Source organism: Charadrius vociferus, unplaced genomic scaffold, assembly GCF_000708025.1.
Source record: "Charadrius vociferus isolate BGI_N301 unplaced genomic scaffold, ASM70802v2 scaffold55, whole genome shotgun sequence".
Lineage (NCBI taxonomy): Eukaryota > Metazoa > Chordata > Aves > Charadriiformes > Charadriidae > Charadrius > Charadrius vociferus.
The window spans coordinates 3,613,092-3,631,523 of record NW_009648444.1 but is presented as its reverse complement, the minus strand read 5'-3'; the positions used below and the strand labels follow the sequence as shown (position 1 = coordinate 3,631,523).

Sequence of the window (18,432 nt, the reverse complement as noted above, 5' to 3'; positions counted from 1 at the left end):
CTGTGTTAAGGCTGCACAGTCACCCACAACAGGATCCCCAGGTACTTCAGGAGTTCATGGAAAGAGCAAGCTTCATACTCCAAGGATTGCAGGGGCTGTTGTGATAGTGCCATGCAGAGATGCAAAAGGCGGATTTCTTTTTGCCCTTTATGTACCCACAGAGGTGATGGAAAATTATGGGCTCGTTTATTGGCAAGAAAAAAAGTGTAAGCGTTGTATAGCAGAAATGCCTTTTGCCTCTTGGACGTGTGCCGGTGCCTCTTTTTTTAATGTATTTTTTGTATCCATCAGAACAAATCAAGTCACTGAATTCCCATGAAGGCTTTCACCACACACTGAAGTCCACAAAGTTACAAAAGAGTATCTTCTTTAAGCAAAAGTGGTGGTGTTTCCGTGAGAAAACAACAAAGAAAGTGAGCAAATGGCCCTCTTTGGTAATAAGTAGCTTTCAAAAATACATGGAAGCTCAAGTTTACACTAGGCAGAAAGCCTGCTCCGTGTAGATTAGGGCTTGGTGCTCTGCAGAATAGGATAGTGGAACTGTTGATCTAGAGAAAACAAACATGGAACTTCACAAGCCCGTTTTTAGAGTCTCTTTCAGAGCAGGATCTACACTTCGAAACCGAGGCAGTAGGCACTCGGTGATACAAATTGTCATAACCAAACTAAACCACTGCAATTTGAGCATCTGACATGAATTTGCTAACAAATAAATTTTGGGAGACAGGAGCCAGTTGAAAGATTTAAAACATAAGTGTTCTAATCGCTTTTACTCAGTTTCATTTATTCTGTTTTCAAATTGTAACGAACATGCAAACTACTGTATTGAACACTGCTAAACGTACTGCGCCTTTAACAAACAGAGGGTACATTTGTTCTTTAATTTAGACAGTTGCAAGAATTCTGCCTTCTGTGTGAAAGGCTCATCAACCAGTGGAGCTGCAAACTGGTGCCAGATAGCTTGTTGTCCAGATGGTGTGCGCTCTTCGTGTGCTCCCTTTCCATTCCGCAAGTGCTTAGCATTCCTTTCTGGGGTTATTTCGGTGTTTTTTCAATTGTGGGCTGCCAAAACAACTGTTTAATAAATGCATGAAGGTGTTGTGTTTTCAGTTTACAGTGCAATGTTAATGTTGCCTATTGATACCGGCTTTGATTGAACCGGAAACAGAAGTCCCCGGTGTATTCTTAGGACAGGTGCCTGAGTTTCTGTAATGCCTGCCTGCCATTTCTGAAGTCTGACCTACCAAGACTGCCTCAGGGCGTAAGCATTACAGTACTGGCCTGGTTTGATCATTTACATCTTATCAGAGACGACTGGTATGAGGGGTTCTGTGCAGCAAGGACACCTGTCCTCCAACAGCATAAATAAAACTTTCTATGCTGTAGCCTTTGCTCATTTGCAAACCTCTCACAAATCCCTGAAGGAATGCATTTTCCCTCTGTGCACTGGAAACGTTTTACTATTTAAATATAGCTGTCTGTGGGACTTCACACCAGGGTTAAAAGTTGCAAGTGGAAAAATACGTATCCCAGTTACTATCCCAGAAGAAAATAGCATTCTCCTTGCTCATCAAAATCACAGGGTATGCAGAAAAAGTAGCAGCCAGCGGATATTTTTAGGGAGGCAGAATATCTCCTGTACAGAATAGATAACATAAACCCAAATGAAATGAAAAAACAAAATCCGGAACAGAACTGTTAGTGTCTTGGAAACTGATCGGGCTGATTACTGGGGACTATACTCATCGCACCCTGAGTTAGTAATTCTTATTATACAGGTTGTTTAAATGCTGTGAAGCCGGGGTTTCCACAGTGAAGGCTCGGAGCCCGTGCACGCTGCAAAACATTTATGTCCCACAGAGGGATTTTTTAGTACTTTCCTACAGTGAGTATAACGTACTGCACTGCAGATAAATTTCATTACGTATCCCAAACTTACGGGTGTTTTTCCATGAATAAAATACTAGGAACTAGGTTAGTTCCTATTATTTTATTCATACTAGTTATTCTAGTATACTAGAATACTAGGTATCCCAAACTTACGGGTGTTTTTCCACGAATAAAATACTAGGAACGGCTGTTCAGCTGTCTTAGAGCACTTAGACTGTTTTTACAGACCTGGGTGAGAAATGGTGTACTGGCTGCACCCACTGTTTTTATTCAATCACATTTTTTGCTATCTTGACTTTGGTAGATTGAAACATGTATTGAATAAGGTGCACAGAGAGAAAATATTTATAGGATGCTGCCTGGTTGAAAAGCAAACTGTTCTAAATAGCGTATTTCTGGTAAAAACAGATACAGTCTTCCCCCTTTTGCTTTTCTCTACTGAAGAAAGTAGAGACTGCAGAAGTGTATTCATGTTTCACGTGCTGGAGCAAATACTCTTGAGTATATCGCTAGTCCTTCCAACTTCCATAATCCACTAAGTTAAATTTTTGAGAAGAGCAACAGTGGGAGAGTTCTCTTCATTGTGTGTGGTACAGCAAGTACATCAGCACCGCCTTCTGAACGGCATCTTCCACTAAGCACCAGTACCTCTTCTTCACTCTTTACCCCTTCGGTAAGAAGGGGTTCTGGGTTTACTTTTATTATCTTGCCTCAGTGTAGGGGAGTCATCTCCATGTAGTGTCCTGAGACCCCTCCCTGAGAAAGGTTGCTGGGATTCGAACAGATCTGAGCTCATATTTGACAGACTCAGAACCTCACTGCAAATTGGGAAGAGAATTGCTGGTGAGCACGGGTTTATTTTTGGATTAATGTTTTCACATTGTCATTACACTGTGATTCTTTTTAAAGTCATTTTACTTTTGATCTGAGAAAACCGGGTTCTTTCAATCTCAACTGACTAATTATGTGGCTGTGGAAGGTAGAGGCTGACAACAGCCCGTATATGTTGTGATGAGTGGATGTGATCCTGGAGCTGAAAAGCTCAGGCAGCATGCATTGGCCACTGCAAATAACGGGGTGGCATGGCAGTTTGATATTTCCGCAAGTGCATTTGACATCACCTAGTCTTTATCCTGATGAAATAACTGTTGGGTGTTCTCAAAAATCTCTTGAGTCTCAGGCAGCACATTTAGAACCGATCAGAATTTCTATACCGGTTTCGATGTGGTCATTGGGTTTCTCACACCAGTGCAGTTAAAATTGGCCGGGCTTTTTCCCCTTGCCTTCTGACAGTGTACCTGCCTTCAGACACCTGTGGTACCATGACAGGACACCTGCTGGGACTTGAGCCTTTGTTACCTTGCGCAGTACAGCCATCCCTTCTCCACAATGCTTGGACCTAACTAGACCAGAGTCGTAAGGCACGCTGATATGCTTTTGTTCTGTTGCCGAGGCTGTGTAGCCTCGGAAAAATAAAGCAAGGCCATACTGTTTACAGTGTCCCATCTCCTTAGTTGATTTCATGTTATGAATCGCTAAAATTTCTCGTTTTCATCTTAAATATGCGAAATACTTGTATAAATTTTGGGAGTGGCCCTTATCATATCTCACAAAACGTATCGGTTAGCATTGAATTGATGACCTCTGTCTAGTCCTCATGCTGATGCATGTTAGCAAACAAAACGGACAAAAAGAAAACGAGATCTAAAAAGATGTGAACAAACATCTGCAGAGTTCTCATCTCCTGAATAATAAGCATCATTCTACTATATTCCTTCCTTAGTATTCTCTGTGTATTTGTCGTCCCTTGCTGTGCTACATCTAATTTACAGTCTAATCCCTACCAGAAAAAGAATTTGCAAGTTTTATTTGCCTAGGTGCTATGCACACACAGTTTAAATGTTAAAATGTTTAAATAATGCGGAAAAAAATGATTGGGGAAAGATAGGAGTCTCTCCCTGCAACATATCCCAACTAGCAATTCACCCCTCCTTCTCCATTCTTCTGTTAATGATGAGTTAATTGTGTGACAATTCTGAAATGAATGAAGCAAAAACCTACTAAGAAGAAGGAGGAAGCTTACAAACTCACTGTAATTTGCACCTGAGTTGAGATGTGTTAATAAGTGCGACCCTAGTGTATTAATTAATTTGCATTATCACTTAGCCTTGTGTTTCTGTAAAGATTTTGTTCCCCTGGATTTTCAGTTTGAACGTTTCCTAAACAAAACAGTCATGGTGATAGATAATTTTGTTTGGAACATCAGCTCGATGAAGCTGATGAATAAATGCATCTTGAATTTCCCTAAGCAAACTGAATTCAAATCAGTGATATTTAATGATTTTTTATTTTTTTTCCGCAGTGTCTTTTCTCCTTTGTGTTTGTTCTGCTGAAAGTGTTGAGTAAGTAGATAAGTGTTAGGTATAATTAGCTCACGTGTTCTTCCAGAGGGTAGGTACGTCAGTTTAGCTTTATTTGAGTCGCTGGCATTGTCATGGTTTAACCCCAGCTGGCAACTAGGACCAGACAGCCGTTCGCTCACTGCCCACCCACACCCTCCAACCCCCTGCCTGCGGTAGGGTAGGGAGCAGAGGGAGAAAAACAAAACAAACAACAAAACAACTTGCGGGTTGAGATACAGACAGTTTAATAGAACAGTAATGGAAGAGAAAATAATAATAACGGTACAATAATATACTCCTAAAAAGTGGTGCAATACAATTGCTCACCACCCAATGATCTGAGCACGATGTCTATGGTATGGAATATTCCTTTGGCCAGCTTGTCCTGTCCGTGCTCCCTCTCAGCTTCTGTGGGAAGCTGAAAAAGTCCTCAACTACTGTAAACATCACTTAGCAACAACTAAAACACTATGTGTTATCAACCTTATTCTCATACTAAATCCAAAACATGGCAGCTTCTAGGAAGAAAATTAACTCTATCCCAGCTGAAAGTGGGACAAGTGTATAGTGGCAAACTGTTGTTTGATTTTTAGAGGTAATGTTGCCAATAAAACAAATTGGGCAACATCCCTCATAGTCTAGATGGGTAAAGTAAAATGTAAATTAGAAACCTTATCTTGATCATTGCCTCTAAACTGATATGTGTTGTCCTCTTTCGCAATGTAACTCTGTCCCTGGTTTGACTGCCTGTGTTTCTAGTTATGTCACTTCTTAACTGGCCTATCACTCAGCAATTTTTGAAATGTCATAGTGCGTCTATGATTCCTTACAGCTTTGTGTTAGAACCTCGATTAATGCTGAAAAATCAAATTCCTGTTCTTTTTGTCAGCCTGCAGCTATTGTAAAAAATTTCATTCTGCCTTTCTAGATCCTTTATACTCATCACAGTTTCTTGCACAGTGTGAGACTACAAAATGCTCTTGCTACTGAATTATACACAAGAGACTTAAATTTCAAGTGTTTCTAGCCCTTCTATTTGTGGTGATAACCATATTAACCCCATTTCAAGCCTCATAACATTACTTACCTGCATGTGCAGACAGCCTGAAACAACATCTGTAGCTAGTCTGATTGAGATAAAAGAGGCAATTCAGAATTCCTTGGATGCCACTCACTTTCCAAGCCTTCTGTTAGGGATTTTCCCAGAGTTCTGCATATTTGCCACAAAATTTGTGTTTTGTCACACTTTTTAAATGTTATTTTCTGTTTTCATGTCCTACTAGAAAATATTGCAGTAGTTTCTTACTCTCCGAGTTTGCTTTCCTGGAGAAATATCGTGGTTACATTACATTCCTAAAAAGCGATCTTACTACTGAAGACATAAAAATGTATTTAGGGCGTGCAAAGAACTTCATCTGTGTCCTGTAGCAACTGAAGAGAGGAGAGGGAATAAAGTGGAATTGCTTATTAGTTCTCTCAGCCTCCTTTAGTTCTGAGAAACTGAGAGAGAAGAGGAGATACTTAATAGACAAAAACTATATAGCATATATCAGGTCGGGACATATAATTTGTAGATTTTGACCTACAAGTATTTATGGGTACATTAGCCAGTCACAATGTGATTAAAAATTCAAAAGGACTGTCTTTCTGATCATACAGATATTGTTGAAGGGTGCACATTAAGTAAAAAAGCATAGTAGAAGTACTGCAACTTTTGAATTGGGTTATCTATGGCAGAGAGGCTCTGAAAATATAAAAATGTATATCCTTCTTCAGCTGAAGGACTGCCATTCTAACACTTTAAACAATTGGTCTGTTGATACGGTTTTACTGAAGGAATGTTCACTTTATCTTCCATAAGAAATAATGGAATATATCCCTGTGCAAGCTTACTTGTTTGTTTCATTCCACTACTGTATTCAAGCAGTTAGTAAGTAATCAGTATGTGGGAATGAAAGAGTGAATTGCTGGAGTCTTCCCTAAACCTGTGGCAGTCGTACAGTGGTGTGTGCTATGTCTTTCCAGGCATTCCAGAAACAGGAATTTGTTTTCATTGACCTCACTCACACTGAATACTTGCTGCCAACTAAATCCATTTCAGCAAGATGCGGCACGTAAAGTGGTTTTAACAATTTTACTTTGAACTGGAAGAGTAATTCCATTTCTGATTACTCCAACACTGCAAAACTCAGCAGAAATTTCAAAGCCTATCAATTAAAGTGCTTTCCAATCAGGGACATTGTTGAGTATATCCCTTCTCCTCCTTATGCAGTAAAATTCAGGCTGCCTGCGTTACCTCTGTGTTCTGGTTACTTTAATTTCTTCTTTAACACGAGAATGCTATTTCAAGTATAGAAGAAAACACTGCAACCATATTTAGTGGGATTCTTTGAGAATTACGGAGAAGAGTATTACAAAAGTTAAAATCCGACAGTGTTAGGCTGCAGCTAGGGACATAATATCGGCAGATTGTGCTGCCTGTATAGTTCTTCTACTCTCCATTTAGCCTGAGACTATTTTAAGGAACATCAAGTCCCCAGCTGTTTTCATTCATCATCACCTTCCATACAAGCCTACTCAGGAGTTAGCGTAAAGACTTTATTCTGCAGTGTAGAAAATACACCCTTAGGAATTGCTTCTTCCTCACCTCTGCGTGTAGCACGCACAGAGTTTAGATGTCACAGTGGTCTTGATTATCCATTTTACAAGTTTCCCTGAGGGAAGTGGATGCATCGTACCAGGCAGCCTGAGCAGGTAGACAAGGAGCAAACCAAGGTCCACTGGTTTCCCTGGTCAGCAGGAGCAAGAAGCCCGGATGCCGGGGTAGCATGCATGCGTGCCCGCTCGGCCACTGGCGCAGAGCTCTGTCGTGCCGAGCCTCGGTCCCCAAGCAAATATTTGCTCCATTGAACTAGCACGTTTGCTGCATTGCAGTGATGTCAGAAAGATTACTTAACAGGAAGGAATTATTCTAGATTATTAATTTGTTTAGCTAAAATCAGAACTGAGACTTAAGAGGGAAAGCCTATATGGCAGTAGCTAAGTCAGAAACCAAGCGATTCCCACCTTCTGGGTTTTACATGTGCCGCCAGCAAAAGTGTGACCGCAGCATTTCGGGGTGTATCCAGGTCGGCTGTACTCTGGGCGCCTCACAGCGATGGGGATGGTGGGCTAGGCTAGTGGGGTAAGCGATCATGTGTTGCTGTTCCTAGTGCTTGAATAAATTAGACAAAAGATATACGCGTACTCTTTCCTAAGCAGTGTCATTATTCTGACCTAGTACTACTGGTTTTCTCCGCCTTAGCTTTCCCCTTAAAATAAGAAACAGGCTACAGTAGGTGTCTGTACCATGTGAAGAACACAGAGATCTAGCTGTTTTTCCTAAAAAAGTAATATGTTAATGTGATAAGTCTATTTTATTTTCTTCAAAGCTTCTTGTCATGATATCTGTAATATCAGTAATGCTCCCATTCTGTGCAACAGAACAATTTTTCAAGTAATTAACATTAGACTGACAAGTGGGTTGAGAAGTACTCCCAGGCTAGAACAAGAAATTTATTCCAGCCTGCTTTCACAAGCCTCCTTCTTTTGTTCAGAATGTGTGATGGTTTTTATTGCCATTTTTCACCAACTTCCTTATATTCTTAATTTTGTTGTAGTGTTTCAGCAAAAGGCCGCTCAAGTGCCCAGTGACCACGACAGGACGTACTGCGATGCCAGGAAGCCCGGTACAGAATTTAATTTAGCTCTTTAACTGCCTTGATGCTTTTCAATAGAACTAGTAGAGATTTGCTGTGACTTGATTTTGACTGATTTAGCATCTATTTTCCCACATATGATTTATATCCTTAATGGTAGTGCAGCATTAAGAGATCAGATTAAAGAACGAAAAATAGAAGTTACAGTCTTGTGGGAAAGATTTGTAGAGTCAGAGTTACTTTACGCTTTTCTGTTTCCTTTCTCCATTGTGATTAAAACCAAGAAAAGGAAGGACAGGAGGGCTCAGCTGCGCCAGCCATGGAAAGGCAGCAGTGTGGGGAGCAACAGTTCCCTCCCAGGTACACCGACATCCACGTAAAATGAACCGTTCATGGCAGTCGGGTTGTTATTTGAGTTGTAGCACATCAAAATGTTGCTACCATAAATTCCATTAATGGTACCCTAGAATAATTAACAGTGTTATGTACAAAATAAACGAACTCTGAGTGATGATTTTTCCTCCCTCTTCTGTTGACAAGTAGCAGGTCAGGATTAAAGCATATAGAGCAGCACGTAATCGCTGATTTATTTCTGCAGTGGGGAACTGCAGTCCCCAGTGCTACTGGCATTACTTTTCATGAATGCTAAACCGCTTAGGAAAACAATATAGGACCTCCTAGATCTTACTATATTGGAATATTGGTAGCATACTTCTGCAAAGCATCCTAGTGGCCTTGAAGAGCTCCAGGTGACGTCTGTCTGGACTTCTGTAAGGCCTTTGACATGGTCCCCTACAACGTCCTTCCCTCTAAATTGCAGAGGGATGGATTTGATGGGTAGACTGCTTGGTGGATGAGGAATTGGTTGAGTGGTTGTATCCAGAGGGTAGTGGTCAACGGCTCAATGTCCAGATGGAGATCTGTGACGAGTCATGTCCCCCAGGGGTCTGTATTGGGACCAGTGCTGTTTAATATCTTCATCAAAGATGTGGACAGTGGGATTGAGTGCACCCTCATCAAGTTTGTGGACGACACCGAGCTGAGTGATGCATGTCAGCCTGAGGGAAGGGATGCCATCCAGAGGGACCTGGACAAGCTTGAGAAGTGGGTCCATGTGAACCTCGTAAGGTTCAACAAGGCCAAGTGCACAGGCCTGCACCTGGGTCGGGACAACCCCCAGTATCAATACAGGCTGGGGGATGAAGGGATTAAGAGCAGCCCTGCTGAGAAGGACTTGAGGGTGCATGAAAAACGGGACGTGAGTCAGCAATGTGCACTCTCAGCCCAGAAAGCCAACTGTGTCCTGGGCTGCATCAAATGAAGTGTGGCCAGCAGGTTGAGGGAGGTGGTTCTGCCCCTCTACTCCACTTTGGTGAGACCCCACCTGGAGTACTGCGTCCAGCTCTGGAGCCCTCAGCACAGGAAAGACATGGACCTGTTGGAGTGGGTCCAGAGGAGGGCCACAAAAATGATCAGAGGGCTGGAGCACCTCTCCTATGAGGACAGGCTGAGAGAGTTGGGGTTGTTCAGCCCGGAGAAGAGAAGGCTCCAGGGAGACCTTACTGCAGCCTTTCAGTACTTAAAGGGGGCCTACAGGAAAGATGGGGACAAACTTTTTAGCAGGGTTGTTGTGACTGGACAAGCGGTAATGGCTTTAAACTGAAAGAGAGTAGATTTAAACTAGAAACAAGGAAGAATTTTTTTTTTCGATGAGGGTGGTGAAACACTGGCACAGGTTGCCCAGGGAGGTGGCAGATGCCCCATCCCTGGAAACATTCCAGGTCAGGTTGCGCGGCGCTTTGAGCAACCTGATCTAGTTGAAGACGTCTCATTGCTGGGGGGTTGGACTAGATGGTCCCTTCCAACCCAAACTGTTCTATGATTCTATGAGAAACTAGAGGAGTTTTTATGGGTCTCAGGAAATACACACCTGCCCTCTTTTGCTGGTGTGAAAAACGCAGTTTTACCTAAATTGGTCTGATCTCCAAACAATCTTATCAAGTGTAAGGCATTCGGGTCATTACTCCATCAAAATAGAAACATTTAGCTGAGGTGCAAGAGTAGAGATTCATGCCTAGTATGTGCTAGGATGATCAAAAGGAGAGAGTGGGAGAAGCCATAGAAGCTGTTTTTTCACTTCCTTGGTATATTTCCCTTTGCACAGTCCTTCCTCTATAAAAAAAAGATATTGTTGTATAACACAGCAGAAAAACTTACATCATACTTATAGTTTAAACTTTTATCCTGGCCGCATTCTCTGTGCAGTGAAAGAGGTGCTTTACAGCACCTGTGCAACAGCCTCATCCTGGGCTGCTCCTGTGTTGTGGCTCGGCTGTTTCGGTATCAGTGTCCTGGAGATGCGCAGTGCTACACCTCCCTGCACCAAACTGTGAATTTGTGAGCTGTCTCCCTGTTATTTCCCTGCAGTTGTGCACTTGTATCATAATCTCTAGGAGGACTAGGTTGTCATGTTTTCTTGTCACTGCAATGTATTTAATAATCCGGGGGAAGGGAATCATGTGACATTTCCAAGTGCTTTCTGACCAAATTTCAGCCCCAGCTTTTGAGAAACGTAATGTGTGAAGTTGGAGAAGGAAGGGGAATAAGGTGCTGTGGATATTTTTTGTCTTAACTTAGCAACAGTACTACCGCTTTAGCGCGAGAAGGAGATTCTTACTTGAACTGACACTAATGGAGAATCCATGGATCAGGGCAATAGTAATGAATGAAAAGTTGAAGATGCTACTCTGCTGCTAAATAGTGATGTAGAATCCTCATTGATTTGTTGCATTTCTCTCATTGAAAAAAAAAAAACCAAACAGGAAGAAGAAAGGGGAAGGGGGGGAGCCACCCTAAAGATGGTGTGTTTTTATAGGCGTCAGATTATAAAATCACTGCTTACATGCCTTTGTTGACAAAAGTGCTTGCATAATAAAAAAGAAAGGAATTAAATGGGTAAATAATATTTTCTACATTTTGTAGTGCCACACAGAGGCCACCCTGACACAGTAACTGATAGCACTGTGAAACACAACATCCGTAATGAACAGGACGAACTCATCCACTTGCAGGAACAGGTGAAAAAGGGGGCAATCTCTGTGGATGAAGCCCTTGACAGATTTAAACAGTGGCAGAATGAAAAACAGAGGCTACAGTCCGCTCAACAGGTAAGAGTCTGAAATTTATGTTTCTTGTCAGGAATCTTGATCAGAAGTTCCAAAAACAAACTCTTGTATTTTGGCTCCTACACATGAGGTCAAGAAGAAGAGTCATAATTTATGTGCCCATCAGCTCCCAAGGAACTTGCTGCTTATGGTTGTGAATCTTCTAGACGCCTGTTTCCACTGTTGTTTGATTACTTGAGAGGCTTCCTGAATTTATTTTGCCTAACTCCAGGTGCTGTTGCCTTTGGTTAAAATCCCGGGTTAAATAAGTTCATCTTTTAAGACTTCTGTTCTAATCTGCTAGGTGAGGCTTAGGTCCATGCATCTTTTATGAAACCACAAACTTTCATAGCTGAAGAAACCGAACGCGCTATTGAACAGTGTGAGCTAACAGAAGCATAACTATTTCAAGCATACATTGTTAATATATATTGACCTACCTCAGGCTTTATGCCTAACTGAAGGCGTTGAATCTACTTAGTGAAATTCACAATTGTTAGCAGTGCTCTTCAGCACCTTTATATTCAATGTGTGGAGCAAATTGAGGTGCACAAAACCAGGATTTACAGAAGCCCACACACTGAGTCACTGAAAGAACTGCATCATAGCTAGAAACTAAGGAGAAAGACACGGTGAGGAGGTTTGTTAATTACTTCTAACAAGACAGCTGGAGGAAGAGGTTCTGCCCTCATTTTGTATGAGGTCATGCATTAACACAAATATTTTCTTGTCCTTTAAGTGCATTTAGTAGAAAGAGGAAAACCAAAGCCTAGTCTACTGCTCTGCAGAGTGGGAGAGCTATCGGATGCCGCCAACAAGGAGAGATTAAATGCTCTTTGTGTTTCCATTTACTGAAGAAAGAGTATGAGCTTTGTCATCACAGTGGAACGCTTAGCAGCAAAAGTGCAAGGGCTTAGAGCGGTCTGGGAGCCCATTTCCCAGGCGGGGCAGCAGCACAGCACGAGCCGTTTGGCAGCAGCGGGAGAGCGTGGTGGATGCCCCCTTCCGAATCTGTCTGTGGCCAAACACGCAGGTGGGAATTGCTGGTATTGCTCTGTCAGCTAGGGGAGTTCCTGCTGGAGGAGTCTCGTGTGTGCAAAGCCAGCAGCACTGAGTCACAAGCCTGTATTTCAAGGAGGATTTACTTGGCCTGTTTTCACTGCTTCAGGGAAAAAGCTACTGCCTAGTGGTGGTTTATACCCTGCATTGCATGTGTGACTTTTCTTTGGTTTTGTACCGTAGAGAAGTCTTTCACTGTTACCCCAACATGAACGTGATGAATTTACTTCATGATCTCACTGCAGTTGTCTAGTCTTCACTGGGATTTTTGAGGAAAAAGCGCTTGTCCAAGCCTCTGTCATCTGACACCAGAATCAATATAACTTTCTGATAGGAAAAACTCCACGAGACACTTAGGTCTAAATGCTAAAATTAGCATCTACTTTTAGCAGATCATAGATGTTTTTCAGTCTTTTAAAATTCTTTTTCTGGAGAGAGAGAGAAGCTTGGTGTTCAGAATGCTAAAGACGCCACCTTTTTATAGTTATTCATTATTTCTACAGTAATTTCCTGTTACTGATTTCTGCTGCTGGTTTTATGCTTGTTTTTTACTTACAGGAAAAAGCACACCACCTTGGAGACACCACTATTGGAAACAGACTGGAAAAGGAAAATCTGAATGGTAAGTTGCACTTCCTTTGCCTTTCAGAACACTGAAGTCTTGAACTGTGAGTACACTGCAAAGGTCTCATCCAAAGCATAAGCAGACCTTTGGATTGGGCATTGACCTTGTAACAAGCGTTTTCTGTATCTGACCACATTTAAGTTATTTCAGTGTAATCAGGCCTTCAGCAGGATCAAGATTTCATCCCAAAGATGAGCTCAGTGAGAGTTAATGGGGCAGAGAATTTACCAAGGCTTTGTGGCTCAGCTTTTGTATAGCCCTACTGCTTCAGCACAAGTAGGGTAGATGGTTTCTTTAGAACAATTTACTTGGCGACTTCAATATTTTATTGTACATCAGCTATCAATTTGCACTTGCGAATTCTTGATGAATTTTCCACTGCTACAGCAGTTTAGTATTGTGAGTCATTAATGAAAGCTGTACCATCGGTCATTCAAGGTGCTTTTTTCCCTTTGTGATTGAATGTCATCTGCAGCACTATCAATCACAATACATTTCCTGCAAATGATTTTCTCTTGTTGTTATGAAAAGATTGTATTAGACGGTATTGACTTTAGGCCTATGATTTCCGTAGACTTCAGTACATACGCGTTCCTGGAAGGGAAATTTAGTATTTCTTGTTCACATTGGACTTAGTAGCATTATGACTATTTAAAATTACCACCTAAATGTGTTACTTCCTTCCTGCAAGAGAGAAAAATAATCCACAGGACTGCTTTCATTATTCTGTTTGACAGCATTGTATTTACGTGGACTTGTGAGACACTGTAATGAAGGGAAATTCTTGCTGGCCCAGTGGCTGAGTTGCAGTCCAGACTACTTATAGTTCAGCTTTCATATTCTGCATGGTTGGTGGGGGCACAGTGTCCTCAGCACGTGAACAGGCTCTGTCTGGAAGCCATCACAAGCTGCTTGGAGCCTGAGGGCCTGGGATCACTGCATTTGTTCCTACACTCTGTTTCCTATAGGCAAGGCAAAGCGTAAGATAACACGAGGGTGATTCTTGGAAAGTATTTGTCTGTAGGGTTCTCTTTTAAGGCCACATCAGTCCTGCCTCTGTAGCTGTCCCGGTTTTGAATCGCACCAGCAGACGTGTAGTATCAACACCAGAATTGTAAATTTTGTAAAATTATCCAGGAACTCAGACAACGATCACTATGTTCCCTTCTAATCCTAACCTCTCCACCCTCTTATACTATCGTATATCCTGTGACGCATATAAATCAGTAGCTTTGCACTGCAGAAATACAATAGGAAGAATCATTATGGAGGCCTCTGTCTTGTCCAACAGTGCACTTTATTATCAAAGATCTAAATTCTTGAACATAAGAACTCCCTTTACAGCTGAAGACACATTGATGGCAAGAGTAAAGAAGGATCTCAGAAGACCACTGCCTCTATCCAGACATAAGTAAATTGCCTGAAACAAAAGTGACAATCACACTCTTCTCTCTTTCATAGTTCCTAAGGAAAGCAGATGAGAGCGCATTCATTTCAGAGACTTTTTGTTCCACATGCCATTTAATAACGCGGTATGTATGGATGTTGGCCGTTCTCAGATATGTTTAATGAATTCTATTTTTTACATCCATACCTTTAAAAACGTGGGCCTCCCTCTCCGGGATTCCATGTTTGAAATCAGGATTTGGATAGTCTTTTTCATAGACGGTTTTTGAAGACTTGCTGAGGATTTAGAGAGATCACATCAGAAGCCTGTTAGAAAAGGAATTTGATTTTATTTTAATGAGGAGAGAAAATATCTCCTATAAATTAGTATGGAATATAATTTTTAGTTTCTTGGTAAGTTTGATCTTGCTTCCACTGTAATGAAAGTTATTAATGATAGCAGCGCTCAGTTCAGTCTTCCATTATAACATTTGATGCTATCTCAAAGTTCATGTCTCATTTTGCAACAGTTTAATATAGGACTGAATAACACCCCCCCAAAAAAAAAAATCAACTGCAAAGCAGAGTTCTGTCACTCTGGGAGTGAAATGTCTACAAAAAACTATTCTAAGAACAACTAAATAAGGACTAAGCATGTAGAATGCTCATTTGCAGAAAGTACAGGCACAGCCAATGATTTATGTCATGACTATATTATACACATATGGTCTTGCCCATAGACATTGATAATACCTTATCCTTTTTCCATGAAGGGGAGTAAGGTTTTAGCCAACAGAACAACAGCAACAACTACCTTTAATAAAATTTCATGGAAATACATAAATGATTTAAGGACAAAAACTCCATTTTGAAATCTGAGTGGCACAGATTTTTTTAAAGTATTTAAGGTTTTCCTTGGCATCTTTCCCACTACCGCAGAAGTACTGAACTGAAAGTAACCTAATGTCTATGGGAAACTTTATAAGTGAGGTTCATATACTATTTGGAAAGCCGCCTTGCCAGCCATGAAGTACTATAGAGTAGGAGACAAGGAAGAATGGAGAGAACAATAGAATTGGAACAGTTGAGCTGATGAGGTATGTCTTGGCTTTTGAAGTCCTCAGCCATAGGTCTCCTCTGGGAGATGTTACCAAATGGGACAGCCAGAACGTGCCCACAGTGTGAGGCAGGTGTGTCCACACTAAGATGGATGCGTGCTGCTGCCGTGGGGTCCCACAAGGCATGAGCATACAAATATGGTTAGACCTCAGCTTACTCTGTGGTGACCAATCCGTTGCCTATACCCTTACGCGCAAGATAAGGCTTGAGAGTCTTGGGTTTGTGCGTGTCCACTAACAGAATGAACGGCAGCAGCTTGGAGAACATTTATGTAAGGATGACTAGACAAGTTTCCTTTAAAGTCTTAAAAGACATGTAGCTTTCACATGCATTCCATGTCCATACTTTCTAGCACACAGGAATTTTTGAAAAACCTATATGATGCCTGTCTGCATCTTTGGACATTTGAATTACGTGCGTGAATCTCATTTAGCTGTTTCTGAAAATGAGATTTCAAAATCTGCCTTCTATTGCAGTTACATTATGGCACCTTATGTGCCACATCCCACAGATTTAGTCATCCAGCATCTAAAAATAAGTGCAAGATTGCAGAAACTACATAAGATGGTTTGAATTGCTTGTAGTTAGTTATCCCTTCGTAGCTCATCTCTGTAGAACCTTGAACTTGGTCTTTAGCTAGCACAGGGTAAGACTCCTCATCAGAAACAGGAATGACCGATACTCCGATCTCTGTTCTTGGCGTAGCAGCAAGAACTGAGTAGTAGGTGTCACTGCTTCTGTGCAACAGCAAGACAGAGGCCACAGGAGACAAACTATAACACAGGCTTCAGAAGACCAATACTGCATCAAGTAAATGTTAAGCTTGACTTTTCTTTGTTATTATTTCAATACCCGCAACTTACATAATAGTTTTAAATGAAGGCAGGTCTTGGGAAACACATCAGATGCTTAGTAGTCCTCCAGTGACAAATACACTCATAGGGGAAATGAGCCATTCAGTCTTTGCATCTGTTCCAGTCTTGGGATCCTCTGCAAGATGAGCGAGGTAGGTGGCCTGCTGTGGGAAGGTCAAAAGCTTTTTCCACAGCCAACTCAGCTGAAACCAGTTATTTCTTAGCTGTTCCAGTCAGTAGGTACTTCCACTGAAAGTGGCCTTGATATCCAAGAAGGACAACTTTTCTCTCTGTTGCTATGGAGTGTTTAATACTGACCCACTCCTGTAAGGCACTGTAAACAGCCAGGTCATCCACTGCAGTAAAGGCATCCTCCACAGAACAACTTCTTCCAGATTTTGATTTCCAGATTTGTAGGTGCCTGCGACAGTAAAGCAGGTCTGATTTAATTAAGTTTGCTCAACCAGCTGCCAAAGACCAAATCTCTTCCTCAGCTTCATCCAAGAAACACTCAAAAGAGCACTATGCACCTTTCATAAACTGGCAGGTTATTGATTACGTTTGCTATCCTAAATGTCTGGCTTCATTCCTCAACCCTCATCAGCACCTTGTTTTCAGTCCAAGTTGCTAACAGATTGCTTATTCATCAGTTGATGCCACTCCAGCTTGCAGGTAGTGTCTAAGCAGAGTTCCCTGAAAACTAGAAAACAGCACTTAAGTTTGAGCACATTAACCAATTTCCATTGTCTCTGATGGGTCAATAGGAAGATGAACAAAGACAGACCCTAATTTTGACATTTGGATCCATGGGAACTCAAAACGTCTTATTTCAACTTTACTAACTGGGTTGAGTGGACCTGGGGCCCTGAAGCACGTACAAGCTTGTGTACGTGTGGAGAGTGAGGTCACAGGAAAGATTTCTTTTTCTTCGGGACTTCAACAGTGTGCATTTCAATCAGGACCTCTAGTCTTGAAGATACTCACTTGTTGGTAGTTTACAAAAGCTTGCAAAAAGCAAAGACTTGCAAAGCTACATTTCCAGTTTCTTAAGTATTTTGTAGCTTCACATGATGCTCGAATTTAAAAATCGAGAAAATAACAAAAATCAGTTTCCTGCCCATTTGTCACCAAATCTGGTCTTCACAAGACGAGGCTGCAGTCAAACTGTTGACTGAGGAGTTGACCAAGACAACTGTATATCCATGTAGCCCTCAGCCTCTCCTAATTGCCACCAATACAGAGCAGCCCTGCTGTTAAAAGTAAGATTTGTACAAAATCCACCTCATGTCATATGTCATTCTCCCTCACAACACCTGCCTATTTATTTTTTGGGGGGGGGCTGGGGGGGGTCCTCTTACTCCCCTGCTCCCAAGGACATGTGTTGTATTCACATTTGAATTAAAACACATAAAAAGTGATTCATCCTAGGTAGGTATTTTGCAAAATTATTCACCTTTGAAAGACATTCTGCAATGGCCTAATTTATCATTGATATAGGCGAGTATTTATTAATTGCATCTATTTCTTTTAGTCTCCAACTAGGAACCCAACAGACAAGGAAGAGATGCCAAATTAACAGAGGTAAGAGCAAGCGTATGAACACACACAGACATTATTTGTCATGGAAACTAATGCTTGTGGAAGTCCTTTCTATCAGAGTGCATTTGCGTAACAAAAGACTGGAAGTGCATCTCAGAGGTCTGATTTCACCTTAATCCTCATACATTCGGGTTTATACTAGAACTTATTTTTTGTCAAATGTCAACCTATTCTTGTTCCTGCAGGGCAGATTTACAAGCAGTTAGACACTTACCTGCCTGGTGGATGCAGCTGAAGAGAGTTTTCACTAGTTATTGCAACTAATTAAACTTATGCAACTAAAAGTTGTATTAGAGTGTAGCCCTACATACTGATCGCACAGGCAGTATCAAACATATTGAATATCAAAAGGAAGTTGAAAAGTATCGATGCAAGGATGTGTTCAGAAACACTGATTAACCAAGAGACTGATGGTCATTTAAGTGCTGGAAAGCTTACAGGCGATGATACTGTCTCCACAAACAGCAGAATTTTGTGTTAGTGATTGTGTTTCTTGGGTTTGGGCAACTAATTAGATCTGCAATAGTTGGGGGGGGTTAATTATTATTTGCTACCTGTGTGCTACCATGTGTATCTCATAGCAGTTTTAAAGCTGTATGTCTACTTTTCAATGAAACTTGATCATTAGGCTTGCTG

The 18,432-nt window shown here is 41.4% G+C and overlaps 1 protein-coding gene across 1 annotated transcript in view; it reads left to right on the top strand.

Annotated features, from left to right (window-relative positions):
• BANK1 (B-cell scaffold protein with ankyrin repeats 1) overlaps positions 1-17,773 on the top strand; it is a 131,211-nt gene extending 113,438 nt beyond the window's left edge. Inside the window, exons 13-15 of the mRNA XM_009885531.1 lie at positions 7,952-8,020; positions 10,973-11,157; positions 17,729-17,773. Coding sequence (XP_009883833.1) covers positions 7,952-8,020; positions 10,973-11,157; positions 17,729-17,773 — 299 coding nt within the window. The remainder of the gene's footprint in view (positions 1-7,951; positions 8,021-10,972; positions 11,158-17,728) is intronic.
• The last annotated feature ends 659 nt before the right edge of the window (positions 17,774-18,432 follow it).